This window comes from Entelurus aequoreus, linkage group LG11, assembly GCF_033978785.1.
Source record: "Entelurus aequoreus isolate RoL-2023_Sb linkage group LG11, RoL_Eaeq_v1.1, whole genome shotgun sequence".
In the NCBI taxonomy this organism is placed as follows: Eukaryota; Metazoa; Chordata; class Actinopteri; order Syngnathiformes; family Syngnathidae; genus Entelurus; species Entelurus aequoreus.
The window spans coordinates 28,866,402-28,876,237 of NC_084741.1; the positions used below are offsets into that span (position 1 = coordinate 28,866,402).

Below are 9,836 nucleotides of genomic sequence, written 5' to 3' on the forward strand. Positions count from 1 at the left end.
GGTTTTAATTGACACACACAATAAACAGAAATGTCATGCATTTTAAACGTCTGACAGATTACCCACTAACATTTTCGTCCGTTCTCGTCTCGTCAACGAAAACTCACACACGTCTCCATGTTTTCGTCATCAGAGAGACATGTTTATCTCGTCACCGTATCATTATCGTCATGAAAAAAAGTGGCGTCAACGAAATGGTTTCGTCATCGTCATCGTCATCGTTGACGAAAACAACACTGTGCTATATTTGATTCCCAGTAAATATACATCTTTCACGCTACATGTTATTTAATGAACTAAAGTAGGATTTGTTAGGTTATAGTTTTGTGTGAAGATGTCAAAATTCAAGCACTGCAAGGCACGCCCCCTTTCTCTCAGGTCTTCATTGGCTTCCAGTCAAAATTCACATTGAGTTTAAGATTTTAGTCCTGACTTGGATGGTGATTGGCTGATTGGTTGTGCCCCTTCACTTCCGGCCAGGGTCTTCTAAAGACCCCTAATACTAATTGTAAAACCCTGGGAGACCTGGCATTCCAGGCTTAATCTAGGGTCATTGAACTCACCACAGTTATGTGCAATGAGATGCAAAAGTTAACTTTAACATAACTTTCTCTTCAAAAATACATATTTGTATCTGTCTTTTATCACTTTATCCTTGTTCCAAAATGTTGGTGCTGTGTGTAAGTTCTTCAAGCTTTGATGGTTTTATGACGTCTGTGTCGAGTGAAGCATTCAAAGCGAACGGTTGCTGCTAGGGATGTCCGATAATATCGGACTGCCGATATTATCGGCCGATAAATGCTTTAAAATGTAATATCGGAAATTATCGGTATCGGTTTCAAAAAGTAAAATGTATGACTTTTTAAAACGCAGCTGTGTACACGGACGTAGGGAGAAGTACAGAGCGCCAATAAACATTGAAGGCACTGTATTTGCGTGCCGGCCCAGTCACATAATATCTACGGCTTTTCACACACACATGTGAATGCAAGGCATACTTGTTCAACAGCCATACAGGTCACACTGAGGGTAGCCGTTTAAACAACTTTAACACTGTTACAAATATGCGCCACACTGTGAACCCACACCAAACAAGAATGACAAACACATTTCGGGAGAACATCTGCACCGTAACACAACATAAACACAACAGAACAAATACCCAGAACCCCTTGCAGCACTAACTCTTCCGGGACGCTACAATATACACCCCCCGCTACCACCAAACCCTGCCCCACTCAACCCCCCACCACCCCCACTCCCCCATCTCTCGAATTCGGAGGTCTCAAAGTTGGCAAGTATGCCCTAACCCTAACCAAATAACTCTAAATTAAGTCTTTATTACTTAGAATATGTTCCCCTAGTGTCCAAATAACTCTACATTAAGTCCTTGTTACTTAGAATATGTTCCCCATACTAAAGTGTTACCAAAAAGATACAACTATGTCTTGAATTAGAAAAAAAAACGTTTTATTTTTCACTACAGAAGGGTTCGGTGAATGCGCATATGAAACTGGTGGGGTTCGGTACCACCTCAACCACGCCCCCAACCACCTCATAGCAGAGGTGTGGACTCGAGTCACATGACTTGGACTCGAGTCAGACTCGAGTCATGAATTTGATGACTTTAGACTCGACTTGACAAAATGTAAAGAGACTTGCAACTCGACTTAGACTTTAACATCAATGACTTGTGACTTCACTTGGACTTGAGCCTTTTGACTTGACATGACTTGCTACTTTCTCCAAAACCTAAAGTTTAAAAAGTTATTTGGGAGCGCTCCGTATCTTTCATTTTATACGTCTGTGTCTATAAGCGTGTGTGCTCTCAGTACAACAGCCAATCAAATTAGATCTACATTGTTTTCATCACACAGCATTCAGCCAATCAAATTGCAGGACTACCAATGAACAAGAGTTGTCAAACAACGCGCCAGTGAGAAAGATTTATACCAAAGTTGGTTTCGTTCGGGTATAAAAACTACGACTTGTTCAACAAAAAACGAATTGCCGTATGCAAATCACGCAGTTCGAATATTACAGACGGAGACGCAACAACTTCCAACTTCGTTCGACATTTGAAGTTGCCCAAAGAAGGGTAAGTTTTGAATGTAAGATAACGTTTATTGGCTAAGTAACATGACTTGTTTGCTGTGTAGTTAAATCAGTGAGGCTGCAAACTCACTGCTAACGTTATAACCATAGACATCTTATAAGTAGACGCAGCATCGAGCGCTACTGCCTACTGGTGCAGACGAGACGCGGGGCCGCCATCTTGGAGTGGTGATCCGCTCCACTCAGTGCAATTCATTTGGCAGGAGCAATGAACTGTCAGCGCATTTAATTAATCTTACCTCACTGAATACCACTCATTTTCACGCGCTTTTTTGTCATACGTGTAGCTATGATAACGGACACATGTTTTATTATTCATAGTTTGCTTAACAGTAATATAATATTCTTATATGCTATAAGTGACCAGACGTCCGAGATCAAAACTGGGAATATAATCCCAGAGAAAGGGGAAAAAACGGTCAGCTATTTTTAAATTGAAGAAACAATATGATTACGTTATATATACATGCGTATATCCTACATAAACAATGTAGGAATACATTAGATATCTATATATCTTATAGACTGTATCTCTGTTGCTGCAGCAGCAGAGAGTTTATTCTGTCTTGACACTTTGTATTGATATTTTGTATTACATTCTTAAATGATCATGTTTACAGTGATTGTTATATATGTATTTTTTATGTATGTCGCTTTGGATAAAAGCGTCTGCCAAATACTTAAACATATATAAACACCTGAAAGTCTTTATATCAGCTAAAACCACCAATCTGTTTCACTGGATTCAGAATAAAACCAAATGCTGTCTTACCCAACAATGTTAGTATTTGAATATTGTTACTTGAAGACTTATTCCTGGTTACAATTATACTGTTAAGAAAGTATTGTCTTATATTTTGCCTAAAATGAGAATGCATCATAATCAGTGGCGGCTGGTGAATTTTGTTTTAGGTGGGGCAGAAAGTTTGTAAAGCAAACCCCTGTAGGGGCGTCATCCTCCCCCAGAAGATTTATTTGTGATTTTCACATACAAATATTGAAGATCTTTGCTCCTTCTCAACTCTGTGGTAATGTTATTTTCATAAAATACAACCAATAGTACATTAATGTTAAATCTTACTTGTGAAAAGTAATCCCCCGATTCCTATTTTCAACAGTCCGCTCATTTGAGCAGGAAAACGCTGAACACCAGCCCGGCATCTTTGTTTTCTACCTGTCAACTGTCAGTTTAGGCTGCTCGCCGGCTCCTCATCACCACTTCAAGATGCAATTTGCTCGCGTCACAGCAACCAATACTGCGTCTACTTATAAGATGTCTATGGTTATAACATCATTTCAAACACAGCAATATGTTGCGTCCACTGCAGTTTGCTACCTTATTCATACTTTTTGTCAAGTGATTTTTTTAAGCAGGGTTGCATGAGGTACCTAGAAATAACGTCACGTTAGTCAATGTATCACACACAGTAACGTAACATTAGACGGCGGTCAGCAGCACCGCGTATTTTAGCCACCTACAAAAAGACAAACATAGTCAAATAAAGGTCAGTTGAAATGTATACTATATTAAGAATATGTGTACATATTGCATAAGGCCCTGACATCTAAAAAGTACAACTCTGTTCATTGTTATGTTCATGTATTTGTTATGTTTTTCATGTGTACGCACACATCAACACACATACAGTATGAGATGAGATCAATGAGATAAGGTAAGAACAGGATAGAAACTGCTGTGGAACTAGTTACAATGCAATATGCCATGGAAATACAATGTTAACACTTTTGTACAAATAAGTACAGTTGCACTTGTTTTTGCAAATGTGTTTATTCTGTAAAGGAATGAGTTAAATGTTTAAAATTGTTTAAACTATTAAAATGACTGGTTAATAGTGCTATTATGAATTGCAATGTCAGTACTATTTTTTTTCCTGCTATTTCAAATGCAGTTGTTTTAATAAATAAATACAGCGGTTTAAAAGCATACACAATCTGTGTAAAAATATTAGTCTGTGGTTAAAAGGACTTGAAAGGATTCGAAAGTCAAAATGCAGGACTTGTGACTTGACTTGAGACTTTCCAGTCTTGACTTTGGACTTGACTCGGGACTTGCCTGTCTTGACTCGGGACTTGACTCGAGACTTGAGGGCAAAGACTTGAGACTTACTTGTGACTTGCAAAGCAATGACTTGGTCCCACCTCTGCCTCATAGTCTCTCTCAGGGAGAGCATGTCCCAAATTCCAAGCTGCTGTTTTGAGGCATGTTAAAAAAACAATGCACTTTGTGACTTCCATAATAAATATGGCAGTGCCATGTTGGCACTTTTTTACATAACTTGAGTTGATTTATTTTGGAAAACCTTGTTACATTGTTTAATGCATCCAGCGGGGCATCACAACAAAATTAGGCATACTGTGTTAATTCCACGACTGTATATATCGGTATCGGTTGATATTGGTAATTAAGAGTTGGATATGGATATTGTATATCGGTAAAAAAGCCATTATCGGACATCTCTAGTTGCTGCTATCCAGGTTGGACAAACTATTTCATATTTTCGATAAAGTGTGTTGAACGTAGTCTTAGACATTCCTAATTTGATTCAATTAAGCAAGTTTACTGAACTATAACATTTAAATTGTAGGGGAAAAAAATCTAACTCTACAACCTCTTGTACACTTCGACGCCCCTGGTGCAAGCGCTTTCAGTTCCCCACAAAAAAAATCCTACATTTGTTTGTCCTGTGAAACTTGTATATTAAATAACAATATACCAAAATATTTAGGGTAACGATTGTGAAAGATTCCTTTCATGGATTCATACACATGCGCAGATGCATGACTTTAAGGCAGTGGTCCCCAACCTTTTTGTAGCTGCTGACCGGTCAACGCTTGACAATTTGTCCCACGGACCGGGGGAGGGGGGTTGGGGGGTTATGGTATTTAAAAAGGGACTGTATCTCTGCAGACTGTATTGATCTATATCAGGGGTGGGCAATTAATTTTTACCGGGGGCCGCATGAGCAACCCGAGCACTGCTGGAGGGCCACACTGACAATATTTCAATTAAATTTTGCTCAAATTATTTTTGATATACCGTAAGATAGATAATAATAATAATAATATTTTCATTTAACCTAACTTATCTTTATACAAAAGCAGATGGCTTTTGATGGTTTTATTTTTAACACTTTCTTACACAACACTTCCTGATGTATATTACAATACAAAAATTTCAATTTCTGTCACTTCATCCTGCATCCTCTTTGTTGTGAACGTAGCACGTCTGTAAGGTGATTGGCGAAGAAGGAGGAAGCGTTGCTGTTGCGGAAATGAGGAGTGAGGATTGGTTTTCCTTTTGGAAAGAACGAGATAAGTTGAGCTGTGTTAGTATAGCATGCTCAATAAAAGTTTAAAAAGTGCATCAGACTTGGTGTGCACTTCTTCTGGACGCTACAATTGATGTCAGAAGTGGGATGAAATGCCTCCCAGTTCGCCTTGCCATCAAACCTGGGAGTCTTCATTGAGGGCGGAATTCCCCCCGTGGCAAGCAGCGTGGCTGCACCTGTAAACACACTCTCTCTCTCTCTCTCTCTCTCTCTCTCTCTCTCTCTCTCTCTCTCTCTCTCTCTCTCTCTCTCTCTCTCTCTCTCTCTCTCTCTCTCTCTCTCTCTCTCTCTCTCTCTCTCTCTCTCTCTCTCTCTCTCTCTCTCTTTGCGGCGAGCTCCTCACTTGGCACGTACCTCCCGATGACGTAGCACACAAGCAGCGTAGTATGCGCAAAGTTTTACTTCTGCCACCAATTGTAGCGTCCAGAAGAAGTGCACATCAAGTCTGACGCTCTTTTTAAACTTTTATTGAGCAAGCTATACTAACACAGCTCAACATATCTCGTTCCTTCCACACGCACGTCTCCTCACTCCTCATTTACACAACTCAAGAAGACAACATCTACTTCAGCAGGTCGTTACACTATATTCTTTAAACACAGCAACATGTGTACCACAAATAAGCACACGGCTTTACCTTTACTTGTCTTGTTGAAAACACGCCATTCGTCATCAACTTTAACCGGGCATCACTTGTCGCTGTGCGCCTTCCCTCACAGGACATACGCACATATAACACTTTTCAAAATAAAAGCAGCACAGTTGTATTGCACGCACGACAAAGATGTTTTTTTAAATGTATTTTGTGTTTGTGATTGCCGCTGCGCGCACGAGGATACGTCCACACGGAAGTAATACAAATAACGCTTTTCAAAACAAAAGCAGCACCGTTGTATTGCACACTCGAAATAGATGCTTTTTAAAATTTATTTTGTAATTTATAATTGGCCTCACGCGGGCCGGACAGGGACGTACAAAGGGCCGGATGCGGCCCGCGGGCCGCACAATGCCCAGGTCTGATCTATATTGATATATAATGTATATATTGTTTTTTATATTGATTTAATTTAAAAAAAAAAAATTACATTTCTTGTGTGGTCCGGTACCAATCGGTCCACAGACCGGTACCGGGCCCCGGCCCGGTGGTTGGGGGACCACTGCTTTAAGGGACAACCAATTATGTTTGTGTGTTCTCCATTTTGCATTCTTGCTAAGTAAAGTGAATGTCTGTAAAATAAAAAAGACAAGAAGTGTGCAAACAAAAGAAGAGACTGTTTATGTTTTCCTTGTCAGGTTGTGTAAATGCCTTCACTTTTATTTTCTACATTTGATGTTAATTGTCAGAGTGGACACGCCGACACAATCCAAACACCACAACTTGCACACTCTGCCAAGATGATGTAAACACATCACGTCATGATACGTAAAAAAAACAACAAAAAAACATGATGGATGTTTAGCGCCTTATGAGATATGAGCGGAGTGAAATATGACGTCAGCTGACAAGGTCAGATATGTCCTAAAAGACGCAAACATGTCTTGTTTTTTTACCCTCCTTCAGTCCCTGAATGCCTCACTCACGCTCTCCGTGTTGCGTTCAAAAGCAGCTTTGTTTAAAAAAAATGAACCAAAAACATTTGGAAGTTGACAAACTGCTCAGCTGATGCTCACGTGACTCAACAATATGGAAGAAGCTTGATTGCGCGCGCACACCCTGGAGTGTTACTTGACCGGAAGAGCATCTGATCCAGTGGAGTCACATGATTAGGCAGTGATATCACAAAAAATGTTCCTCGTTTTGTTGGGGTGTCTGCTTTTCTTTTTTTTTTTTTTAAAGATAAACCGCTCCTTTTCGGTCAGTCTGTTGGGTGCAATGACACGGAGTGGACACCAGAGGGAGACATACACTTCAGCAAGGAGAGGACACGTAAGAGTTCATTTTCACAAGGAAATTAAATAAAAAAAGAAGCAAACATTCATGTCACACACAAATTAAGTGCACACATTCTGAGAAGAGGCGGCCAGTAAACGTTACAAGATGACGATGACGACGTTCTCACACTAAATCACTCGCTGAATGTCCGAAAAAGAAAAGAGAAATATCCAGCTTCTTCCAAGTGGGAGTCTTTTCCTCTCCAACCAACGCTCCTCCTGCCCGTGACAGAAGGCAGGCAGGGAGTCGTACCAGCACAGGCGTCCTCCCCGTCCTCATCCTCACCTCACGGGACGGCCCCCGCGCCCCTTTTGGCTCCCGGTCGCTGCATGTGTGTGTGAGAGAGCATGTGTGTGTCCGTAGGTCAGGGTGGGGGAAGGGGGTCATCATCCTGTGTGCTTAGAAGACCTCAGGTAGCGTGACGTTCCTGAGCAGCCACTGCTGCGAGCGTGTGTGCGTGCAGTCTCTGACGCTGGGGACCTGACTGTCCTCCTCGCTGGCTTTGTCCAAACACTGATTGCTGTTGACGTGCACCAGGCTCAGCTTCTGCAGCACAAACACGTTCAACAGGTCAAAACACTCGCTTTCCACCTACGCAATCTTTCATACTTTGTCAACTGTTGGACATTTCCAAGCTGAACGCTTCCATCCGATACTGGAATCAAATTGGTCTGATATCAGCAAACAAATAACAGTACATAACTCCAATTTCGTTGTTCTTTGAACCTGTTCACTGTAATAATGACAATAAAACTCTATTCTATTCTATTATATCGACTTGTATTTAAAATCTCTAATACAAGCGGTGTTTGATTTTGTAAGTGGGGCTAGCTTATTTTTACACTTGTGTGACTTTAAATAATATCTTCTCATATTGGTATAGCTTTTTAAATGTATTTGTGAATTTACTAAGGGTGCTGAAAAAAATTTATTCACATCCAAATAGTGATTCTTATCTAGTTCGATTCATAATTAGGGTTAAAATCTTTTTTTTAAGACATTTTTATTTATGCATTTTTTATGTTCATTTTATTTAAAAAATACATTATTAAACAAAACATTTTTAAGAATCAATTTTCAAAAGGACGTCTTTTAAACCTTTGCTGCACGTTTACGTCATACCTGCTGGCCCCACTATGGACTGGACTCTCACTATTATGTTGGATCCACTACGGACTGGACTTTCGCTGATATGTTGGATCCACTATGGACTGGACTCTCACTATTATGTTAGATCCACTATGGACTGGACTCTCACTATTATGTTGGATCCACTATGGGCTGGACTTTCGCTGATATGTTGGATCCACTATGGACAGGACTTTCACAATATTATGTCCGACACACTCGACATCCATTGCTTTCGGTCTCCCCCTAGAGGGGGGGGAGGGGGGGGGGGGGTTACCCACATATGCGGTCCTCTCCAAGGTTTCTCATAGTCATTCACATCGACGTCCCACTGGGGTGAGTTTTTCCTTGCCCATATGTGGGCTCTGTACCGAGGATGTCCGTTGTGGCTTGTGCAGCCTTTGAGACACTTGTGATTTAGGACTATATAAATAAACATTGATTGATTGATATGTCTTTTGTATATTTTGTAACCTGTTTTTTGTTTGTTTTATAAAGGTTTTACTATCATGGATGGGCATTTCTGTACCAAATAACATATCGCAAGAATCAGTCTGAATCAAAAATCGTGTTGAATCAAATCAGATCCTGAATGGAATGGTCACACCCAAGAATGGAATTATGACTTGTAGGATTCTCATCCTTACTGTTGATAGTAGAACTGTATCAGTATATTAGATATCGGTAATAATGCCAGTATTAAGTAACCTGACTCTCGCCAGATCCTTGTAGTTCGCTGAGCTCCACACAAGGATCTGGGCTCAGGGCATTGCAAACTCCTTCAAGATAGCAAAAAAATAATAAACCAATCAGTATCACCGACGGGATTTCATAGATGTGAAGTAGCGCCGAAGCGACTGTTTGATTCAAACAACAATGGCGGCACGCAGCGAGGGAGTCGTGTGCTGACATTGATTCTGCTATTGCAACTGTTTTGTCGAATCTATCGAATATTAATTATTTAAAAGATGAACAGAGAACTTTTCGCTCGTAATCCAATATGTCGGCTGTTCTGTTTTGGATTTCCCAGCTTCGCTCTCATCAGCGTCACGGGTTGATTTCAATGTGAGTGGTTGAAGTAGCACGTCATTCAAGATAACGGACAAGTGGTTTATCCAATCACATACAATGATTATTTTTTACAAGGCCCCACCTTCTTAAATACGTCTCCTATGGAGAAGTCCCAGATCCTTGTGTGGAGCTCAGCGAACTACAAGGATCTGGCGAGAGTCAGGTTAAGTATCAAGCATCTGAGCTAGATATGTGCAAGTATTATTTATTTAAAGTTTCTTTGACGCCACAGTTTGGCT

General features: G+C 40.5%; 2 protein-coding genes across 2 annotated transcripts in view; both read right to left on the reverse strand.

Annotated features, from left to right (window-relative positions):
• Positions 1 to 9,836, reverse strand: part of sec61b (SEC61 translocon subunit beta) — a 288,067-nt gene that overhangs the window by 144,209 nt on the left and 134,022 nt on the right. The window lies entirely within an intron of this gene.
• galnt1 (UDP-N-acetyl-alpha-D-galactosamine:polypeptide N-acetylgalactosaminyltransferase 1) overlaps positions 6,740 to 9,836 on the reverse strand; it is a 161,787-nt gene continuing 158,690 nt past the window's right edge. Inside the window, exon 14 of the mRNA XM_062064025.1 lies at positions 6,740 to 7,944. Within this exon, the coding sequence (XP_061920009.1) occupies positions 7,798 to 7,944 (147 nt within the window). The 3' untranslated portion in view covers positions 6,740 to 7,797. The remainder of the gene's footprint in view (positions 7,945 to 9,836) is intronic.